The sequence below is a fragment of the Cimex lectularius genome, unplaced genomic scaffold (genome assembly GCF_000648675.2).
Source record: "Cimex lectularius strain Harlan isolate CLEC.00 unplaced genomic scaffold, Clec_2.1 scaffold365, whole genome shotgun sequence".
Classification (NCBI taxonomy): domain Eukaryota; kingdom Metazoa; phylum Arthropoda; class Insecta; order Hemiptera; family Cimicidae; genus Cimex; species Cimex lectularius.
The window spans coordinates 173563-198689 of record NW_019392896.1 but is presented as its reverse complement, the minus strand read 5'-3'; the positions used below and the strand labels follow the sequence as shown (position 1 = coordinate 198689).

General features: G+C 33.4%; 1 protein-coding gene across 1 annotated transcript in view; it reads left to right on the top strand.

The window, feature by feature from the left end:
• Nucleotides 1-2270: 2270 nt before the first annotated feature.
• Nucleotides 2271-25127, top strand: part of LOC106673458 (protein rhomboid-like) — a 108041-nt gene continuing 85184 nt past the window's right edge. The window contains exons 1-4 of the mRNA XM_014405591.2: nt 2271-2492; nt 5465-5551; nt 5613-5636; nt 6290-6454. Of these exons, the coding sequence (XP_014261077.1) occupies nt 5483-5551; nt 5613-5636; nt 6290-6454 (258 nt within the window). The 5' untranslated portion in view covers nt 2271-2492; nt 5465-5482. The remainder of the gene's footprint in view (nt 2493-5464; nt 5552-5612; nt 5637-6289; nt 6455-25127) is intronic.

Below are 25127 nucleotides of genomic sequence, written 5' to 3'. Positions count from 1 at the left end.
TGTAATCCTATCCGGTGCATGTGCCTTCTTAGGTGGCAGTGCCCTGTCAGGAGTCCAACCAGAATCCTGGTTTGGTTGCAGTCACTTTCCAGTAATTTCTTCGTAAGTTTTCTGGATGGCCCTTCCATGAATCTGTTCGCGTGCCTCATGCCTGGTGCCACCAGGTTTTGGACTCATTAAGTATCCATTTTAAAATGTACTCTCTTTTGTGGCAAGATACTAGACCACAGTAGGGTTCGGGATATAGAGAGTCCATATTGGCTTTCTTTTTGGCTAACTTGTCGACCTTTTCATTGACTATGCCCCAATTACCAGGTCAGGTCACTATTGTCACTGACTTCTGCCAGGGCCTATATGCAGTCCCAAACACTCTTTGCCTTTACCCTTGCATGAGACTAGGGCCTTTAGTGCTGTGCTGCCTGAGATGGCTCTTCTTCCAGGACAATATTCTAGCCCTTTTATTTCCCTGGCACAGTGTTCAACTACTATGATTTACAGTCTGGAAAGCTGTAGAATATTTACCTAAATTTACAGCCAGTTCAATCTTTGGATTCATCCCAAAGACTCTAACCCCTGGGCCATTGTCAGTTTTTGAGCCATAAGTATACCAGTGATCAGACGAGAACCGGTGTATTCAGCATGGTATGGACGTTGGCTAAGTATACCAGTAGGAGTTTGCCTTTAGCGGTGTTCCTCTGGTCCATTCTTCCCGTTCTGGTATCAGTACCTTGTACTTTTTATTAAAGTGTTTCGGAGTAGTGGCATCAATTGGCATACCTGGAATGCCATCTGCCTGTATCTCCTTGCTCAATTTCCATTGTTTATTTACATGGCCTTTTCCTCAGATTGAAATATCTGGCTTTTCCTCAGATTGAAATATGAAATGATGTGAGGTTTGACAACACTACTAAAGCTGTGCTCATGGCTCCAGGGATACAGAGACAAACTTGTTTTTGGGTGCCACTTAATAGCTTAACTGCTTTGGCCTGTAGTGTCTTGGTCCATCACACCACCGACCCATATGTCAGATTGTCAGCATTGGTCTTAAGGTGCAGGTGCAATATGTAATTTGTAAGGGTCACATGGCATCGTAAATGAATATTAATTTGTTTTGGAAATTTGGAACATGTGATGAATCAGTGAAAAGATAAAGTAAAATATCTGAAATATTGACTGTTAATCAATGTAACTCTGTAGTTAAATGACATTATTTGATTGAAAGAAGTCAGATAAAGTGAAATAAGTGTTTTAGTTGCATATTGTGTTTCTTTTGTAGTGTTTAATTGTATACAAGTATGCGATTAATAAAATCCTATTGTTGTACCAATCAAATAACGTCATTTAACTACAGAGTTACATATATGTAGGGTCATTTTGGGGTTTAATCCCCAGTTTTTGACACAGAGCCTACTGCACTTCTCCCAGGCAATTTTGGCTTTCTGGGTGGTTTTTATATGTTGATTCCATGTGAACCACTGGTACAGTGCGATCCCTAGTTATTTGGCCTCCTTGGAAAATGGGATCAGGGTCCTGTTGTACTTAAAGTTTTTTTTAGACACCTATTGTCATCTATCTTGTGAATGGAATCATTATGGTTTTGTGGACGTTAATAGATAGCTCCTCCCTTTTGCCTTGTATATGATCCATCATGATGTCACCATGGTAGACCGTCACCACTTTAGCAAGGTCGTAGCTTAGACAGTAGAATCTTTCTCGTTCCATTGTTTGTAGGAGTTCGTCTACCACCGTCAAACACAGTAAGAGGTAAGAGAACCCCTCCCTGTTAGCACCCTCCGGATGGTCGCCCGCTGATGGTGGATGTGATTATCCTGTTCCTTAGGCCTTCTTCCACCCATTGGCAGATCTTTTCCGAGACCCCTGTTCTTTTATTGCTTTTTACAGAGAAGATGTGGTTGCATAGCTTTTGTATTAAGTGAACAGATTACATTTTGTACTTGTGTCAGGAGTTTTCTTGAATCTCTACAATTTAGCATTTATGTATATATCAGATATTGTTCATAAATACGCTAAGCTCGATAACTAAGACACCTAAAATTGCAGAATATTATCTTTATTGAAAAGGGTTGGTTCAAATAGCTCTCAATTTGACGTTTACTGAATTTGTTCATTAATAGTTAAACAATATAAACCTGTAGGGAAAAGAACAAAAAAAATTGGGATGTAAATTAAATTCAGTTGTGTATGTCTGTAGGCCTATCCTTCAGTATAGAACGGCACGTCTAGTTTTTCTCCCCACTTCCGCACATCGCTCGAGTTCTCCAGCCCCTCCCTCAGGTCTGTCAGTAGTGTCAGTACTCAGTTGTCAGTAGGCAGTACTGTCACAGTAGTCAGAACCGGTGGGTGTCGAGTGCTGAAGTCTGTCGTCCTCTTCTCTTTCTCCTAAACTCAGTCTTCTATCCATAAAAAACAACACATGGATATTTGCATAAGTGTATTAAAACTGTGATATCACTCGTCATAGTTCGTACAAGGTAAATCGCTGTTTAAACATCACATTTATTCCTTCCTTATTCGTACGTATCGATATGTCCGTTAGCCTCCTGTTGTCTGTGAAAAAAAGAAACTGGATAATTACCTTTCTAATGTCTATATCAATAGGTGAAAAGTACAAGATACCTTTAAGGCTTAATATAATACTTAAAAACGGATATAAAAGTTTTATTCCAACGGAACTCGAAGAGTCTAATAACATGAGATTTGTCCGTAGATTATTGAATTATATGTTATTTGCATAACAATTTATTATGATATGTACAATACATAGATAAGACAATCGCCGTATTCAGTATTCTGGTTGGGCCAACCTTTTGAGTAGAAATTTTTCCGAAGATCGATATGCATTGAGTATTAAAATGCCGTTTTCTGTTTTCGAAAAAAAAGTTTTTTCTTTATATATTCTAATCTACTATTAATTACCGAGGGATTGGATTGATTTATTACTTTAAACTTTCTATCTCGTCAATTCGATAAAAATAAGTGTTTAATAAATAAGTGTTTGCAGTATTGTGATTATCTCATCTATTAAATGATTTGTTATTGTGTTAATGCTCTTGGCTAGAATTGTGTCTCTCTCATCATCTGTGTTATATTTTTGGATAGCGTAGCCTACATCCGCATCGTTTTAGCAATTGGGAAATTGGATTTTTTATAGTTTACATCGTCATTTCACACGAAACAGATATGAAATAAAGGTCAAAATCTCGGGAAAAAAAATGAAAAAGGTGTTTTTCTAAACCACCCATCAAGACTTCAACAGATAATAACTCATTTATATATGCTGATATATTTGCAACGAGATTGAAAGATTTTGCCTAAAGTTGAGACAATCTAATATAATAATGTTATACGTGTGCATCAAAGAATGCTAATTGTATAAGGATAGTGAATTTGATAGAAAATGAAGGGACCTGACAGGAAAAGTAAATAATTATGCAATTTAAAAACGTTCAGTTATTCCACTAAAAACTTGTATGCTTAGAAAAATAAAAACACCAATACCAATATGTTTATTTTTTCAAGAACAATTTAAACAACCTGCTAGTTGGCTATGCTGAGCTGGAACGCAATGACAGTTGCCAAATTGATGACATCCTCTTTGCAAATGACTATTTTTCTGTCCATTATAAACAGAGGCATTTGTAATGCCAAATATTTAAAACAAAAATGAGTTCTGTTACTGATATTAGCTTTTAATAATATGATTTTTGCATGAAAAAATGACCTTATGCCTTGTATATGACATATTTTAAAATGTATCTTTGCTGCTCTGAATCATCTTTGCAAGCCTTCTTCCGTTTATTTTAAAGTTGAATTTAAAAATAATTTGATAAAATCAAACAATCAGTATCGTTTGAATACAATGGAAAAAACTTAATTCATGAATACAGGTGGAATTTAAATGACTTTTTCTACCATCTTATACTAAAGAAACAAGAGAAACGTGACAAAAAAGTTCTATCATACATAATAATATTGCATGATATTATCTTCAACAAATAAAAGCCATATATGGTTCTAAAAAAAAGCATGGTTCTAAGCTAGCTAGACTAATTTATTCACAATTTTTCTGTATGTCAACATATCACTCCTCTAAATGTCAGTGCCTGCATTTCATACATTGTCATGCATTTCCTTTCCATGCCCCACAGTGCTAGTTTGAACTCATAAAAAATTATTAGAAAATTTCACTCATTGTCTTGTTTAAAATTAGAATGTCTACTTTCAAGGCAAATAAGCAAGTATATAAGACAGAGAATTTATAAATGTTTTACCAATGGAAAATTGCCCGGAATCAACGTTAATTTAAATATATTTCGAAGTTATGACACATCCCCGCCGGTATGGGGTCTCCCTTAGGTACGGTGGGGAGGTGGATGGGGGAAAAAAAGTGATGACACAAACGGACTTTTATGTATGTCAACCAATATTATTCCCCCTGCAGTCAACTAAGTTTTTTGAAGGTGCGACCTTATTCGTCATTAAATCTTATATCAGTACAGCCAATTTCAATCAGAGCAAAGCCCCTGCAAACCACAGCACAGTGGCAGCCCCCTCCCCCAGGCAAGGAAAGAACCAGGATTAACACTCAGGGTATGTTGTCCTGAACCAGTCCCATTGCAATTAATCTTACAAAACATGGCTAACCAAAATTCCTATAAAAACTGTTTATATTTTAATTTAAAAACTCATTAAAACTTAATTATGTTTGTTTGAGGTTGAAAATTCATAACGAACTATAGTAGTTTAAGGGAGTTTGTATCCTTGCTTCTGTATACAATAGTATTACAACATACAAAAATTAGATCCTTTGTGCCAATTCACCCATAGTAAAAACAAAATATTTTTCAACCTTTTTGTTTGTATGAAAATATTTTTGGTTACAGTTTATACAACAATTTTCTAGTAAGGAAATGAATTGTTTAGAAATGAGTATTTTCTTGTCATCGAGACCGCATGGTGAACATTAATTAATCAAATTTAAATTTAAATAATTTATTTTCTTTCTGCACATCAAGTTGCAATTTGTATAAGTAGGTTGAATTAAGACACATCTACATACAAAGCCTATCAGGTGAACAAGAATAAATAAAGCCGAAAGACTGCCTTTGATTTTCTTCATTACTTGACTTTCAAAGTAGGTAAGGTAAGGTCGAACATGAGGATGGCAAAGATTGATAGCTAAGTCATCTTGTTAAGAAGGGTTGATGCTAGTGCAGGGTATCCATGACGATGTTCATGGGGTGCCACCCTCTTTCAAACTCTCTGCCTCCCTAATACCATTCCAGTGACATTACATCAGACAACCGCCACACTCACACCAGCTTCTGTAGTTGTGATCTCTAATTTTCAGTGATTTGGAGCAATCCTTATGCTATTTGAATTTTTTAATTATATTTATTTTTAAATACAAATTTCATCTAAAAAGTAAAATTTTTGTTTTTAGACCAGATGGACTTCTCTAATGGAAGAAGCTGAGTGTTACGGAGGTTATGGGTCTCAAGACGTAACAAGTTCTATACTTCTGAATGATGTATGATTAAACAAACTTTTTTAGTGTTAAAACTACCTAATAAATAATGTTTTTGTTCCAGAAATGGCGGATGTTGTTTGACAAGGTAAGTAAATAAGTTTACTGCAAATAAGGTCATTTTACTTTTCATATTTTGCAACAAGGGAAATAAAATTAAAATTGCAAAGCAGCTAAATTGTTGACAAATTTATTCAATTACATTCATAAATGTAATATTTTATGTTTCTTGTGCATTTTCAACAATAATTAAAAATTAATTCATATATATTTTTTTCCCCACTTTTTAATGCAAAGACAGCTGTATAAGAAAAATTTGTGTCACAAGCAGGACTCGAACCCACGCTCAATACGCTGCTGATCTTACCACTTGAGCTATCACGACTTTAGTCCCCCAGGACACCACATTGAGCCGAAGATCGTATGTTTGAATCCCATTTGTGACTTTTATTTTCATCTCAACCAAGACCTTAGGTTCAAAGTATAAATAATTAAAAATCTGAAATGTAGCATTTCCCAATCTTCAGTGGTGGGTTTGTTGAACTGTTGGTGACTGAAACACCTGAAAACCAAGGTAAACAAAACTATAGGTTCATCACCCTGCAGACTTCAAGGAGAAAATAAGATAGTAGATTTGACCAACTAAGTGATTACTACCTAACTAATTAGAACAGCATATAAATGAATGAATGAAACTACTATCTTTGATGTTTGTGTTGCAATGATGTTATGATGTTGCAGTTTGACCCGGAAGGGTTTGGTGAGATTCCGTGGGATGACCTGTTGGTAGCACTAGACAGTCCAGAATTTATGGAGGAGATTACACCAAGCAAGAGGGATGTTCTTATACAGAAAGCCCAGCAGAGGACGACATCTGCCATCACTTTTCAAGATTTTGTAAATGTGGTAGGAATTTAGTTTTTTCATTATAGTTTAAATGATGTTTAATTGACTCCTGTAAGTTACTACAAGAAGGCGACAAAATAATTACTCAAAGTAATATTTGGGCCTTTTCATATATTGGAATAAGCAAGATGCATGTTTTGTGTGATTAAATTAATTATAAATTGTCGAACCATTTTAGATCCTACTTACAAACGAAGCTATCCTCATTTAAGTCTAAAATATGGCAACAAAGCTTAACTGAAGATAGTGTAAGCCAAATGGCATTTGTGTGACGTCAAGACTCATGAGAGGGTAGACAGACCCTACTACTACTACTCATTCACTTTTTGAAATAGAATAGTTATTAAATTCACTAATTTCGTGGTCCGCTTGACCAATTAATACATTACAATTAATTAATTGAAAAATGGCAAAAAGGAGGGAAAACTCATAAGGTGGGGTTGAGATAGGAAGTTGATGTCCGAGTGGATCGAGGTCACGATAGCTCAAGTGGTAGAGCAGCCTCTAGCCTATCTAGCCGAAGATCGTGGGTTCGAATCCCGCTCGTGCCATTAACTTTTTTTCATCTCAACTGACTCTTAATTAATAGTTATTAAAAATAATACCATTTATAACATAATAATACAAAATTGGAAGTAAACAGATTAGGAATCTTGGATCTTCCTTTGATGAAAGTCAGTAGTAGATCTAATGAAAAATATTTCTTTTTTCTCAGAATTGTTATTTTTCCATCATAATTTTATTTATTATTTATCAAAAACAAACAGAAAAGAAAAAACTAAGTTGGTAAAGCCCCTGGTAATGATAGAGTCCTGTTTGAATTTTATAAAAATGCTCCTCACAACTTTTTAGCGAAACTACTAAAAGTATTCAATCGAATATATGATAACCGGTAATATCCCAGAATGTTATACAAAATCTATAATATTTCCCCTCCATAAGAAAAGAGATCTAAACAACGTTGGAAATTATAGGGATATATCATTCTTGGACTGAATCAAAATTATTTTCTGGGTTGCTTCTTTTAAAGGTTCGGAGATGGGCAAAAGATAATAAAGTAATCAGTGAGTTTCAAGCTGGTTTTCATTCTGATTACAATTGATAATATTGTAATGTTAAAAGTGCAACAAAAGTGGCAGAAGGTGGTTTTTTTTTGTAGAATGTGATTGTGCGTATGATTGTGTGGATAGAAATTCATTGTATTATAAATTGCATTCTTTTGAGATATCCAATAAATTTGAGAGAACCATCTAGGATCTTTATTTGTTAATGGAGTTGTTGGTGTGGTCAGGGAATGGTATTTCCAAACATTTTGTAACTAACACAGGGGTGAAGCAGAGATGTGTTCTGTCACCATTTTTTTTCTTTTTTTCTTAATGAAATACATGATTTCCTTGGGGGCAGAACTGTGGTGGGGCTAAACATTAGATGCCTTTTGTACGTCAATGACAATGTGTGTTTTCTTGAAAGAGATGATTAATGAGTTAGAGAAGTATTGTGCCATGTGGAATTTAAAAATTATCTCTGCAAATCCAAGTTTGTAGTGTTTTGCAGGGGAGGAAAATTGGGAAGAAGAGAAAGGTGGGGGGGGGGTGAAAGTGCAGAGGTGGTTGATACTTACAAATATTTAGTATTAATACTTACAAATATGTAACTTCACAACTTAGTTTTAGAAATCACCTAGGAAAAATTAAATAGTGCCAAGTACATATAGTATCAGGTCTACATATGAGAATTTTATTAAAAATCGTGATCCCATTATCTGCTAAGTACAATGTTTTTTGAGCAGTCATCAGGGCTGTTTTATGTTATGGAGCACTGTTGTGTGGTATAAATCATATTGAAGAAATTAAAAAGTTAAATGTATTTTTTTATAAAGAAATTATTCACCTGCCTAGAAATTACTAGGCAACTGAACTTACGTTGTTTACCTTGAGACTGGAATCAGTTTGATATATTTTACACCTTGAGTACTCACGTTCAGTATATTAAAAAAGTAGTAGCTCTTGAAGAGTCCCATTTGCTACGAATCTTAGCAAAAGAAATAATAAAAAAAACTTATACTGGTATAAGGATTTGTGTGTGTGCCATAGAAAAGAAATAATTTGAGTGGGATTTGATACTCGTGAGGGATCAATTAAAGAACTGTTTTCAAAAATAAAATAAAAATTGTGTTTGGAATTTAATTAAGAATCTCAGTTTAGGAATGGTATCAATCTTTGGACTTGAATTTAAAGAACAACCATTACCTTAATTATAATTAATCTTTATGTAAGGTATTGGTTGAAATGAAAAACCTTGTGTCACAAATGGGATTCGAATCGAAAGCCAAAGGTCAAGGGTTCGAATTCCGCTTGTGTCACTAGCTTTTTCATTTTAACCAATACCTTACATAGAAATTAATTAATTGAATGAAGTTATTTGGTCAATCAGACCATGAGATATAATGGACTTAATTATAATAATTACCTTCATTTTATAGAAATGCTATTGAAAATCAGAAGGGACTTATGAATATGAATTTTCAAGCTAGCTGTCTGACCGGAAGTTGGCGACGCTCTCTTTGCAACGAAATGTTAAAAGAACATATCATTCCCTTTATTGCAGACTGTCTGATTCTGGCAGAATTCAAAGTTAATTATCTCAGTAAAATTATTGAGTAAGGACGAATGTTTGGATGTGCTAAATGGAAGAAATTGGAAACCCCTTTACACCTATGCAGCCCAAGCAGTCAAATACCTCAAATTTTTGATTGATGAATTTCATTATTAAATAGGACTTTTTTAATTTACTTTAATGTAAAGTACTTAATTTTACTTACTTTTTTTTTATTATTTTTTTATGTGCTATGTACTATTTCAATTTTTTTTTCTAGAAATAAAACGTTTATTTATTCATTAGCCAAATAAAATAACACATTCAGTTTCTTAGTTGACATTTCAAGGGATATATCCTTCATCAGGACTTTAAAACTTTAATTCATTATTTAATGTTATCAAATATGTACATCTATCCACAATTTCATGTTATGAAGTTAAGACTTTTATTTATGGGCCTTATGCATACTTACAATTTATTAACAATCACTATAATATCAACATAGAAATTTAATTCGCTAACAATCAATCAGCATATTAAATCTAGAAAAAGCAATTAAAAAATACGTTTTCATTAAACAAAATTAATATTTATGAAAGGTATTGGTTGAGATAAAAAAAGTCAGTGTCACGAGCGGGATTCGAACCAACAATCTTTGGCTAAATACGCTGCTGCTCTACCACTTAAACTATCGTGACTTCGATCCTCTCGGGCACCAACCTCCCACCTCAACCTCACATCTCGAATTTTGCTTCCTTTTTGCCATTTTTCAATCACGTATCTCAGACCATATAAAATGTCCTTCCAAATAACCTCTTCTTAGACCTCCACTCTTATCTAACAGAGCAATTATTTCTACAAGAATCTGATCACTCGGGAGGGTGATCTACTCTACAAACTTATTAAACGACAATCGATGATCTATGAAAAACATACAATTTACAAAACGCTACTACAGTTGATTTAGACCTACGATAAGGTTAAATCTTCCAATATCTCCAATCCTTTCAGTGTAAAGTCCTCAGATCAATTCTAAATTTTTCATATTATGTCTCCAGTACTCCCCCTCCACAACGACCTTAAAATCCCATTTATCCAAAACTTAATTCCCCAAAAATTAACAAATTTCCACAATAAACTCTCCAATTCCCCCCCCCCAGCCTTATCCAACAGAACCCATCCCTACGATAAGAAGAAATGGCCCCATGACCTCCTTTCTGAGGAGGAGAGGCAGTGAAGTTCAGTTAGCGAAGTGAAGTGGGAGAATAATATTGATTATTCTTATTGTAAATATATACTTACTTAAAAATATATCTATGTATCATCAGATTACATTTTGCAACCATAAATTGCAGGTGATAATAAAATATTTAAAAATAGAACTGATACAAACTTTTCCTCAAATAATTTATGTATTTTAATAATTCTCTCAACTGCCGAACAAGTTTTAATAGGTTTGTTCCATCACACGTCCAAACCATCGCCGAACTAATGATGCGCAGTTTAGTTTTGGTGTTTTATCATGCTACCAATGCAAACTCAAACAGTCAGTTGGCTGTTCCAACACATTTTCAGGCCAGGTTTGTGACTGGTTTTTGACATTAAAACATCCAAAGATTTGACTAGAGATTAGCAGTGCAGTCAGAGACGTGTAGATGTTTCTTAGCGCTTTCACTTTTGTCAGATAGCAAAATTCTTTCTCAACAAGGGACTGGATTTACATGTGAAATAAATATGAAATATGTACATATATATGTATTTATTTTTTAACAAATATGCCAAATTTCATGTCCTCAAGGACTTGGAACATGTGAAATGCACTGCAATAAATATTGTTCTCACTTACTTATATAGAGTTGTACAGAAGCCATCCAATTACAAATCATTATTGGCAGCGGAGAATAATAACATTTAACATTAATAATAAAAAAAAGTTAAAGCAGTATTCAATAATATACCGATTTTAACCTAGTTTTGAATTATGATTTAGTTCCCCCCCCCCTAGTTAAATATCCTCTATCATTAAAAGGGGTTAATATATTTTTTTTAATATGTGGTGTTTATTGACCGTTAGAAGATTATTTGGAGATCATGAGAGACCAGGCCACATCTAACAATCTCCAAATAATCTTTGTTTTAATAATGGGTAGCCACTATCCCCACTAAATAAAAAAATATGAGCCATATTTTTATTCGATATTTTGAAAAACACGAGAGTTTCTAAATATTCTGCTATGAGGAACAGAGCTAGGGTAACCCACAAAAACATCTATAATCTTATGTTTGTGGTCACAGACTATCTGCATCAGGAAAAATTAAAAATACCAATCTATAAATTTATTAAAATTATTTTTGTTTTGAAGAAATATTAAACTCCTGTATGGAGTAATACCATTTTCGCTTTATATATGAGTCACAATTGTTCTCAGGCTTATCAATTTTTATGTATCTACCATCTATTGCCCGAATTTCATTTGGAATGCCTTTTGATACTGATATTTTTTTCTTCCTCACTTGCCCATTTCACAATTTATTGGCGACTGTTGGAAAAACATTCGGAGTGAGATTGGAAAAAAGTGTTCGAACAGAGTTAAAAATCTGTGTTCAGTCAATGTTTGGACATGTGCAGTCATCAATCGGATTTATTGGCATCTGGTTTGTGGTTGAGTGTTGAAACTTAGCTAATATAATTACAGTATGTGCACTATAAGTTACCATAAATATTGTTTAAGCAAAAATAGCGAAAAATAGTTATACATTAGCCGCAGGCAGTTATTTTATACATTTTACCTTTTAGACTTTATACAGTTTATTTGTTATGCTCTAATTGGATCATTAATTTAATATTTATTTGGCATATTTCATTAGGTTATCACTTTTACCAAGTAGTGTGATTAGGTCTATAATATGCTTTTATTCAATTAGTTTTGTTGAATTTAATGTTGCACATACGCAACTTCCTTAGATCCTGCTATAGCCAACTGCCTAATCAGATGATTGACATGAAATTGGTTTTTTATGTTGTGTATTGGGAATTTTGATAAATATATCACATCCTTGTTTTGTGCTTTTTTTCTTAAAACTTTTTATTTGGTCCATCATCCCATCAATAACAGTACTTACTTTAGTTTACTATTTTTGAAAGACCTTCCATTGAAGTAAAAGTATTCTGCACTAATTTCAACACAAACATGGGTCAGAATATTATTAAAACTTAATGAAACTTTTATTTGATTAGTATAATCCAATATTTATAAGTTATGACTATCTTGCATTATAAGGAACGGAATGCAACAATCTAAATTATTTATGTTGTACATACGTTTTATAATATACTGTTTCCTATTTGCCCACGACTCTACTCATACAAGGATACTAAAGTCTCTGACCGACTGAGATACTCGGCGATAAGAGACTTGTGATGCGTTATTAGGTGGCGTTAATCAGACGGTGGTACTTCAGACTCAGAGTCGCCACCCAATTCTAGGGGACCTGACATATTGGTTTCCAAGTCTTCCAGCCTCTCAGTTGCATTGATAACATTGTGTATGCAATGAATGAACAAGTGTTCAATTTAAATTTTGTATCGAAACAATTACAAGTGGAAAGGGTTTCAAAGAGGAGAGCTTGGCACAAGGGGTATATCCAGAATTTTTAATTTTTCTTGTTCTGTACTGGTGGTAATAAAAATTCTGGATTATGATATAACATCAACAAGAATTGAGTACACAATGGACACTAGAAGTGTACTTCCATGTCCGGTCAATATAAAACCATTTAACTTTCTCTTCAAACCACAAGCAACTTGACAATACAGGCTACTCGAGTTGTGACTGTATGAAGGTGAAGAGCTACTTGTGTCATCCAATCACCTTTCCTTGTTGTCAGGCAGCTTATGACCAGATCTGGATAACATTGTGTGAGCAGGCCTAAAGTGATCTGTACTATTTTATCCAACTGACTCGGTTTCACCGTCCAAAATGATATGCCTTTTGTCACTATTTGTCCAAGCATCTTACGTTCTTGATTGCTTCATGAATTCACCTTCCAAAGCTGTTACCATATATCTCAATTTCCGTACCTCTCATAAACATTGCAAAAAAATTGCTACTTTGTTTAAATTTTGTTATCATACAACTCTCAATACCACATAATGCTAAGTACTACCGAAATTTTCATTCTTGTTATATTGTCACAAACCTTGATGCCTTCTTACATGTATTTAAAACCTTAATAATAATGCAAGTAATGCTAACGAAATTATTTGCTTGCGTCTTTCTTTTCTAGTGTCTGTTACTCCAATTACTTTTCTTTACCAAATAAGCTTATGAAAGAACTTTTAAACTAAACGGTCTATTTATCTCATCTTCTGCTATTGAAAACAAACTTTTCTCAACTTTCTCTAGTTCTCAACAAAATCTATGGAAACAAAATCTAAATTCTGAAAGCATACTTTCTATATCATTACTAAGGAAACTAATAGTTTTTCTAAACCACAGTTTTAAGTCAACTTTTCAACCATTTATCTCGGTTTTTTAACTGATAAATTCATTACAGGTAGACATTTCATGATTCAATATATAGTTTTCAAAACGAGATCTCTTTTATTCTGAATATTATAACCAAAATAATAGGTAAAATATTTGTCAATTTCAACATTATACTGGAGGGCGTCGGAGGCAACATGGTTAAGGCTTGACACGACGCTCATAACTTATCTAAAGGTCCTGGGTTCGAATCCAGCGGGCCCTTCTTTCAAAAACCTGACTACCTCATAAAAAAATAATAAAAAATAGATACGACCTCTGCCATTGTGAACGCTCGTAAAAAAAGGCCAAATAATATTTTTATAAAAAAAATCTCATTTTAAGCATTCTTCAATCAAAACTGATTTGTCGTCATAATAAGATTTTTGCTTCCAAACTACGGAATGTAGGGAAGCCTTGCATTTATGCGGGAAGTTGAAAAACATTTTGTCCTGCAAAATGAAAATTTCCATTAGCATTTTGTGTTTTGGGCCTTTCTGAACAAATTTGGTTTCTTGTCTGTCTGTCTGTGGTCAATTCCGTGAAACCGGCAAGACTCCGAAACCATGGGACCAGTCTTTTTGAAATATTCAGAAATGATGCGGATTGCTTTTTTGATGGTTCTCAATGAATTTTATTCCAAAGCTGTACAGAAGCTATACTGCCCACCCACTTGGAAGACTTTTTTGCCGGATTCGTCGGGGCAATTATCTTTTACCGATGTCCGGTGTTCACTTCTATCATGTGTACCGATGTAATTTGACCTAGCACCTCTGGATTTTATACAAATTCAACGTTATGACAACTTTTATGTATAAATAACGTAAATAAACAATTATAAGTAAGAAAAATAAGGATGAAAACAAAAATTCCTAAAGCGTTTTGTTTTATTTCTCAAATTCGATTCATTTACAAAAGCTGAGTTTGTGTCATAACGTGTAATTTACAAGGTTCAAAACTCCTGCATAATTTCCGGTAAATTGGTGTAGTAGAAAGAACGGGCAAATAATATGGCATGTATCACCGTAGATATGAAATGCAAAAAAAAATATTTAAAAATTTTAAAGGGAAAATTATAAGCTCATGGTCGTAAGTAAAAATTACAGCAGCGTGTTTTCCGAACATGTATATCCACATTTTTATTCTGCTCCTTCGGAATTTGCAGTTGAAACAAGCCTTTAGCCGAATGGCAGACGAACCACCAATTGTGGTTGTCATAAGCAATACACAGACAATTTATTCACAAGTATCCGTTATATACAGGGTGTTCGGCTACTCGAGTTACAAACTTTACTAGTAGATTCTACATTAAAAAATGGAACGAAAAAGGCCTAATTAACTGTGGTCCGAATCTCAACAGTTTCGGAGTTATTTCCCCTTTTATGATTTTTTAAAATATTACGACCTTGCTTCAAATAAACAATAGTAACTCCAAAACTAAAAGGGTTTGCACAAATCCGTTGATAACATTGAAAACTAGGTTAAATTTTCAATAAAATGTGATCAATACTAAACTTGTAAACGTTGGTGACAAGACTTTAGTAGTCAGAACTTTGAAAAATAATTTTTTTTTTTTCAAAGTTGAAAAACTTAACTATGATGATTCTAAACTACTATTTCCAAACCTAGAGACCAGAAAATTTCAGCAAACGTACTCCATTTAATGTCCTAAGTGATGCAATTCCTTTTTTATTTACTTTTTTCAGTGGTGAAGAAATTGACGGAAGAAAGGAAAAAACCGTGTTGACGGATTGGTAAGGTGGAAAGATTAATAATAGTAAAAAAACTTAAGGAAATTTTGATTGAATGAACTAAAAACGTTTTGAATCTTAAAACTCTTTTATTCCGGGGAATAATCATACAATAAACCTATAATCAAAGTTGAAGTCGTGTTGGTAAATAAGTAAACCCTTGCACTATTTCAGTTTCGAACCTAAATTAAAAAACGTTTAATAAATTCATTAAAAATTTCCTTAAGTATTTTTTTTAATCTTTCCACCTTACCAATCCGTCAATCACAGTTTTTTTCTTTCCTTCATCAATTTCTTCATCTTTGAAAAAATAATTAAAAAACAATTACATCACTAAAAAGGATATTAAATGGAGTAGGTTTTCTGAAATTAGCTAGTCTCTAGGTTTAGAAATCGTAGTTTAGAATTTCCATAGTAACTTTTTCAACTTTGACAAAAAAAAATTGTTTTTCAAAGTTCTGGCTACTAAAACGCTTATTTCAACAACGTTTACAAGTTTAGTATTCATCAAATCTGATTGGAAATTTCATTTAGTTTTCAATGTTATCAACGGATTTGTGCAAACCCTTTTAGTTTTGGAGTTACCATTGTTTATTTGAAGCAAGGTCGTAAAATTTTAAAAAATCGTAAAAGAGAAAATAACTCCGAAACTGTTGAGATAGTTAATTAGGCCTATTTGGTTCCATTTTGAATGTAGATTCTGCTGGCAAAGTTTGTAACTCGAGTAGCCGAACACCCTGTATATTTTCACAATTACAGTCACAAGTTTTCACAGTTCACTGAAATCGTTTCCCCGTATACGACTGCGCCTCCAGAATAGGCCCAACAAACATCTGATCTATTTCAAACTATTTTACTTTAAACAATTAAACAAATACATCACATCTAAAATAAGAACAGTACAGTTCTTTATAGTGTTAAAAGTTTTAATGCTTCTCTTAACGTTAAGTAAAACTTGAAATGAAAATAAATTTATCAAAATGTTTTCCAATTTGCCTAGGTACTATAAATTCAGAAAAAGAAAATTTTTCTGAACAAATCAAAATTAAAACAATTTAACAAATATACGTGTATCCAATATAAATTATGTGTGCTTTCTAGGTATTTATTAAAACAACAGTCATAATTTAACAATACCTGGAGATTTCCCTCGAAATGTAGGTAGGTCGCAATTAATAAAACACCTAACTCCTTCTTTGTACTGGTATTTAATTTTTTAAGAGGATAGGAGTACAGCAATAGCATAATACATGCTAGTAGTTTGTTTTATTCTCTCGTGGAAGTAGTGTCGCAAAATGACACCTCTTCTAAAATGGAAAAAAAAGTCCTGACCCTGGTGAAAAAATAAAAATTTTGGACTTTTTACATTTTTTATGCAAGCCAGATTTTCTTCAAAACATTTCAGGGAAATTTTAACATCGAGGGACCAACATATTAAAAAAAAACAATGAATTTCGACCCTTCTTTAAATCGAAGTTTGAAGTTGAAAAGGGATGTCGAGGCTGCTTTAAATCTTATGTGGAAATTCTTTAAGAAATTGATTATTCGGCGAGACAGCGAACAATTAATTAATAGTTATTTCTTTCCTTGCGATTATTATTTTATTTATTTTCTATTACGTTTATTTTGAATAGTTCTGAATTGCATCTCAATTTTTGGCATAGGAAAATAGACTCAGCATTCGTGGATTTAACATTCACGGCGGTTTGCTGGAACCACACCCGCGAATATTAAGTGAAACTGTATTTCATAAAACACACAATTTTAAACACGGCTAAAGGATTATTACGCTTAATCATTTCTCGTAAGTCATGAATCCTTTCACCTAAAAAATATTCAAACGTACAAACAAATCTTACATAGTAATAACTACCCTAAAAACCTAATCAACAGAATCATAAACAATTTTAACCCAGTACTTCACAAAACAACATCCCCCACAGTACACAACACATCATCAACACAATCATACAAAGACAAACCAATATACACGTCCATTCCGTTCTTCCACATATTTTCTCACAAATTAAGTAAATGTCTCTCCCCAGAACACATTAAAATAGCTTTTAAAAACCATAAAACAGTACACACACTTTTTTCCAAAGTCAAAGACGCAACACCAACATCCTACAAATCCGATTTAATTCATAAAATTAATTGTATGAACTGTCCAGCAACATCCATTGGAATTACATCGCAATATCTAGAAAAACAACACATCTATGACTTTAAAACTCCAAAAACCAATCCCACAGCATTGACCAGACACCACTTTGAAAAACAACACAATTTTGATTTCGACAAAATACAAAGACTAAACACGGACAAACGCAACTTTCCAGAAATAGTTTACATTAGCAGAGACACACAGCATTAATTGCAGAACAGATACATGCAAACTCAGCCGTAGCTATGCCAACATCATAATGCAAATAAATTAAAACTTAATTTTAATTTCCCTGAGGGATATATTACGTAAAAGGGCCAGAAACAATTAGTCTTAAAATTTTTGGTCGAAAACTTTGTAATCTTTGAGTATTGGAATATTTGGCCATTAAGTTTGAGTAGTATGTCGAAAGTTTTGATTTTAATGGTAATTTTAATTGACGGTTGAATAGGTACTAAAACATTTTAAATCGTTTGTTGAGTGGTTGTTTTTTTAATGTGTGTGTGGAATCCAAGTTAGTTCTATCAAATGTGAGTCCTAAATAGCTAACTTTGTCGGAATGAAGAACAGGTTCATTGTATAAGTATATGCTTGGGCAAGTCTCACGAGGGAGTTGAAAAAGGAGGTGATAGGTTTGAGGGGTTAAACTTTATTTCCGAAAGATTTTTTTTTTCAATTGTCCGTTTTTCAATTGTTGTGGTTTTGTAACATAAGTGAATGTTGTGTAGAAGAGGGATGACTTGTTAATATGGCGCTGTCATCTGCGTATGTGGCGGTAAGTGTATTCTCATTTGTGGGCATATCAGAAGCATAAGGCATATTTACATATTACATTGTATTTTTTCCAATCAACATATGTTTTGTAATTTACCCAGGCTCTGAAGATGACCCGAATAAAGGTCGAAACATCGGCAAAAAAATGAAAAAGGTGTTTTTCTAAACAACCTCATTCTTGGCCGCTCCTCATGACTTCAAAAAATTGTACCACTTTGAATTGAAACTGCCGATATCGCCGAGTCGTCAACATGTCAGAAATTTACTCAAAGGCAAATGAATGGTGGAAAAAAAATCTCATTGCGACCGCACTAATTGTTTTATCCATAATCGATTTGACCCTAGTATAAAAGAGTTGCCACCTTCGCTTAAGCTCGTGGGAAATATTTCCTGAATGGAATTAGATGTAGAAGTTTAGTGTAAAAACAGGGGCCACCCACTCGCCAAAGCGGCTGGGCTTCTTTTCCCCCCTCGGACAAAAAAACGCATTACGACCCCGGTTTATTGTCCCGGCTGAAACCCCGTGACATCCTGGCTCCTTAATAGAGACGAATCTTTTAAACAAACAATTAAATATTCTGCTTTTACGGAAACATGTAATATATTGTGGAAGTTTTTTATTTCGGAACTTAGTTCCCGTAAATAAAACAATCGGAAATTTGTCTTAATTTTTCTCTACGTTGTTTTACTGTAGGTACTAGAGAAGTTAAATTAGAAATATTCCATTCTTTGAGCGGTTATTATAAATAGAGTAGACGACTTCATGCTGGTGACATCATAGGGATAATTTCGTGATTTCTCATCAATAAGGGGTGCTTTGTCTTTATACTGGAAATGTAGGCCATTAGGGATAACGCCGATAAGGAGATGAAACTTTAAGTCAACCTCAAAAACAATTTAATGCAAGATTCCAAGGGTCGAACTGTCAGTAATATACGCTGACAGAAAAAAATTCCACCCACTTGTAATATAACTTGATTTGTATATATTTTTATATATTAATCAAAGTTTCTCGTTTTTTAACGTTTAATAATTGAGTCTGTCTAAAAAATAAATAAATAAAATTGCTAAATGGGAAAAAAGCCAGACAGATAAAATTTGTTTTAATTTTGTTATAGAGTTTTAATATTAACATATCAGGAGTGATGGACGTGCTCTTATTCGTTTTTTGAGGTTATCCCATAAATGTTCGATGGGGTTCAAGTCTGGAGAACGGGCTGGCCAAGCTAAGAACCTGATGTTATGCTGTTGAAGGTACGTTTGTACTATGCGAGCGACATGTGGACGGGCATTATCGTGCATTAGAATAGGTTTGTCGCTAATTTCATCGAGCATGGGCAACGCAAGATGCTCCACAATTTCATCCACATAGCGAGTGGCCGTCAAAAACCCGCCACGAACAACAACCAACTCTGTGCGACTCTCCATTGAAATTCCCGCCCATGCCATCTCTGAGCTACGTTGAAAAGGTTGGCTGTGGGAAAAATTATAGGCTTCGTACCTTTTATTTCGCTTTCTCCACACTCTTTCACTCCCATCTGGAGATTGTACAGCAAATCTACATTCATTTGTAAAAAGTTAAGCAGACCAATCGTCCAAAGACCAATGACTTTGTTCTCGAGCAAATGGGAGCCGTGCAACTCTGAGTGTTTTGGTCAATTCTGGTCCTCTCGATGAATCAATTGTTGAACAACAGTAAGGTGCCGGTTTCGCAAAATTCTCAAACCCAAAAAACGGTCATCCTATGGTTCTGTTACCCTAGGGGCGTCTAACTGCGTCTCGCATAGTTTCGTAGGGAACTCCGATGGCAATAGCCACATACCTGATGGAACGTTCTTCAACAATAGGTGCCACACCACGCGGCATTTTTAAGTCTAAAAATTGAAATTAAGAAAACAAGAAAACTAAACAGTTTATTGCTTTAGAATTCAAATGAGACAGAATAAAAATTGTAAATTTCGTAAAAAGTAAACATTGAAAAATCCTTTATCCTTGTTTTGTATTAATGATTAACTGTACGCATATACATTCTCCCTGCTTATTCCAGAAAGGACAAAACAGCGAAGACGTGGAATGAGGTGGTCGACGAAGTTAAAAAGTCAGGCAAGAACTCCTTAAATAGGGGGGAATCGGTAGCCGCAACGATTAGGCGCTGACACGATGCTCATCACTGTAAGGTAAAGGTCCCGAGTTCGAATCCAGCGGCCCTGCATAGTTGCGAACCCTTGTAAAAAAAAACTCCTTAAATAAATAAATTGCCTTTATAATTTGCTAAAGTTAGGAGCGATCAATAATGAGGTTGTTTAAACAAACACATTTTTCATTTTTTTGTGCCGACGTTTTGACCTTTATTCATGTCATCTTCAGCGCCTGGGTAAATTACAAAACATATGTTGATTGGAAGTAATACAATTTAAGATGTAAATATAAATTTTGAACGAAGTATTTCATACTCACATAAACTGTGACGCTAATCTTTGGTGTCATGTTGGTTTTGTGTGAAAGTGTTGTGAAACTTGAATTTGTATTCTCCTGTTTTTAAATGATTTTGACAGGGAGGAGGACGCGGTAAATCTGGGAAATTCTCTTTGATCATAGGCGGTTGTATTTAACTCAAAGGAAGTCGAGAATGGGGATTTTCTCGATTGGATTTGTGATTCGGGGTTATTCAATATTGGAAAGAAATTAAGTTAATTATAAGGATATGTATTAGTTAATTGTTAAGGACGATAACGAAGGAAAGTGAAATATAAAAATTAGGTTTAATAGGTTACTCGTTTTATGATGTTGGCGGAGCTACAACTGAGTTTGCATGGATCTGTTCTGTAATCATAGTATCTAAGTATTTTGTACATTTCACGTTTTGATTTTTATAAGTTGTTCGAATTATTACAACGTTTTGTGTGTTGAAAAGTAAATAATGATATCAGAAAGAAAAGAAAAAAAATATCAGAAACTTATGAATGAACAAACAAGTAAATAAAGATATAAGTAGGTACATATTAAAATAAGGAGGTACACGATAAAATTCTTTTTCAACTAGATGGTTACATTACGGTGTAGTCACTAAATTAAAAACAATGGTTCCAATGCCCAGGCAGTGTTGACTTTGGAGTCACAAAATAACAGGATAAATATTCTTTGTAAGATTTTGAGGTTGAATTAGCATTTATTTTTGCTCGAAGTGATGAAATCAATTGGGTACGTAGTAGAAGTGATAAGGGAATTTCGTACCAACATTTGTGGAGTGTATTGTGAGCCCACTTTTTTTTCTAACGTAGTTGTGAAGTGTATAAACAACAATAATTGTTATTTTATTTGTTTATTTTTTAAACCTAGGTAGACATAAAACTCAAAATGAGAAGAAAAACCGTTTCGTGAATGTTGGTTGTGAGAACCCTCAGATGGTACATTTCGATGGATTTGGAAAATCCTCAGTGAAATTAAAGATTCATAGATTGTTCGAAAACTTTCGACACATGCCTAATTGATAGTTTTGAATTATTTTTGGCAAGAGGTATTACAGCGACATAAAAATAATACCAAAAACTATACATATTAAAATGGTAGATACTTAGCGTTTTTTTTTTTTTTTTAATGGTAGATATTTAGTGTTTTTTTTAAAGCCGATGAATTGAAGTAATTTGCATTTTCAAGCACACTATATAGTTTTTTAATGCACTAACTCTTTTTAATGTTATTGTTTATTATACCAAAACGGTCAAAGTGGACACACGAAGCAAAGAGGAGGAATATAAGAATTTTCCTAATTTACAAAAAAGGAAATACTATTATACCCTCAAAGTACCAAAGATTACCGAGGCATCTCATTTGGGAATATTGTTGATCAATTGTTTAATGAATTTCCTATGAATAGGTTAACAGAATTTATTTTAAATGAGGGATGTACTGGTAGAAACAAAGTCCATTTGGAGGCTAGTCAGCCTCCATTTGACCATATTGCTAGTTTATATAGATATTCAAAATTAATATCTAAAATAAAATGTATGTATAATGTGGTTGTAGTTGGTGTAGTTTAGGGACCGACAAATAGGTGAGGTATCACCGACCCTCTACGTGTTTGTACTACTTTCCCTGGTCTTTCACGTGCATTTTTCAACCTGGAGCCATTTGAGCGTCTCGATATGTTTCTTATTCTCTGCTTTTACATGAAATATCTAATAATATAAAATGCTAGCCTAGAATAGGTACAAAACATAAATATTTGTAATGTATACATGACCACAAACATAGATATCTAGTAACTTCAACTCCTATAAACTTAAAAAATGCATACTCAAATAATTGGAAAAACCTAATCCACCAAATATGACACAGATTATATAACATGTTAACTAATTAAATTTTCAAAATCTTAGCAATTTGAAATGTTTTGAGACACTTTTTCCTCAAGTGTACGAGAAAACAAACTAGACTAGCACGAAATTCACTATCAGGTGGTTGTGTCAGGTAAATAGTGTCAATTAGATTACAATAAAAGTATAAAAATAGTATATAACAGACAAGTATCTCTCGATTATTGTATCTTAATTTTCTAAGCATAGATAATTAATTTTCTACTTAGCTTTTAATTTAAAATGCACAAGTTGTTTATTAGAATTTATTGGTCTAAAGAAAAAATAAAAAAAATGGACGAAACATAAACCCTAAATGGGCCGTTGTTGAAAACCTAGGTCTTTGTAAGACCTACAGGTGTGGGAAAATCATACAGAAATGCTAATACCTGCCGGTATAGTCGACGTGATAGTCTGTACGTGTCAGGGTCTACAGCCCGAGGATCATCAGGACCACCGGCCATTGGTTCTGAGAATTCACAAACGTTAGATCTTACCTCGTGGAGGAATACCATTCATTTCTTGCTGTTTCTTGCTTACGTCTTAATTCATTGAAATAGTTTTCATACCATTTACTCACATGGGCATCAAGGTTTTCCACAATAAATTTTGCTATTGACCCCAAACCATAATAAGGCCTCAGTTCTGTGTACAATATATATATATATATATAATATAATTAATAAATATTAAATAGTTTAGAATATTTCTACGTTTACTACCACTTCTTGTTATATGTTAATTTTTATCATAATCCTTCAGGAATACATTATTTTCATAAAATTTGTTTAAACGTACAGTTTGATTAAACAAATGATCTAATTTATAATAAAGAGCTTAAAATTAATTTAACAAGCGTTAGGTAAATGAGAACTATCTCGGAGTCTATATTATGTTTGACATCCTGTTAAGTGATGTTTGGCAAAAGAATTTTATGTTTTGTCTGTGATGCCATAGTTCGATATCGGCAGTTTTAAATTGACGATTAATGAATTTTTTTACATATAACGCGTTTTGTTCTATTATTCATTATTAGTTCATTACATGTACTTCTGTCCGATTCCGGTAAGCGTCTGCTGTCATATCAACTTTTTGAATTAGAATCATTCTCTGTGTCTAAATACATTCTCACGAAACAGTTAACAAACACCTCCATATCACTAAACTTGTTATATATAGAATAATAAGATTACCTGCAATCTATCTATATACAGAAATGTGATGCCAGTTTTCACAAAAAAAAAAAAAAAAAAAAAAAAAAAAAAAAAAAAAAAAAAAAAAAAAAAAAAAAAAAAAAAAAAATACAATACAATACTCATATCGGGTAGCATTCCTGTTCGCTCCCTATAAGGAGCCAAGGCTGACACAATAAGTGGGACACATTGAGCAGGGTTTCTCTGCAGGCTAGACACATACGCCGGTTTTGGCTCAAAAGGAAGCTTCCGTTGGTCAATTTTTTTTTTTCAATATTATTTCGTTAATTTGTGGGATGTCATTATTATTGTGACGAACTCGTCGTAGACTTCATCCTCGAAGTAAACCGCATGTTTTACCTTTAAAATAATTTTCAATAATTAAGGTTTTGGTTGAGATGGGGAGTTGGTGTCCAAGTGGATAGAAGTCACGGTACCTCAAGTGGTAGAGCAGCGGCGTATTTAGCCGAAGGTCTTGGGTTCGAATCCCAGTTGTGATACTGACTTTTTTATCTCAACCAAAACTTTAATTAATTGAAAATAATTTATTTGGTCAAGCGGACCACGAAACCTAATATTTAATATTTTGTCTGTGGATAAATTTCTTAACAAAGATGATTATCATTTGCAGTTTTCTTCTGATAATTTAACCAACTGCCAAGTTTTACTATCAAACAGCGTAATTATTTCAATGGAATGAAAATTTGGTTATCACTATGATTAAAAGGTCTTAATTTTATTGGGATGATAAACGTGGTATTGTCATCGTAATTTGAATATTGCGTTTTTTGAAGCTTCGCTAGAGGTGAGTCGGTCTGTCTGTCTTCACTGAGCTCGGATGGCTCTCGTACGTTTCTGTTGAGAATAGGCTTTTATTTTGTTACAGAGAATAATCCCTTCCTCGTTTTTTAAATTCTTTATTTTTAAATTTTAATTTAACTACTATTTTACTTTTACTATTATTTCTGTCCTTTCCTCAACATTTAAATTTTTGGTATGTTGAGTATCACGTAAATTAATTTTTGGCGTAATTATTAACATCAATTAGCGCCGTTATTCGTTTTAGATTGACGATCCCAACAGGCAGAATTTAGTTACTAGATGATAGCTGAATTATGATAAAACTGTGAGCAGAATTTACTTTAAAGTGGTCTGATTTCGAATTTTTATTGTTATATGTTTCATATTTGTTTCCTTTACTTACCTTTTATGTTCATTGTTGTATCTTTTACTAAACCTACGTCACACAAGACCGCCTCTCACGATCTCCAAATATTTTGAATTTTATTTTTGTTTTATATTTGTCTTT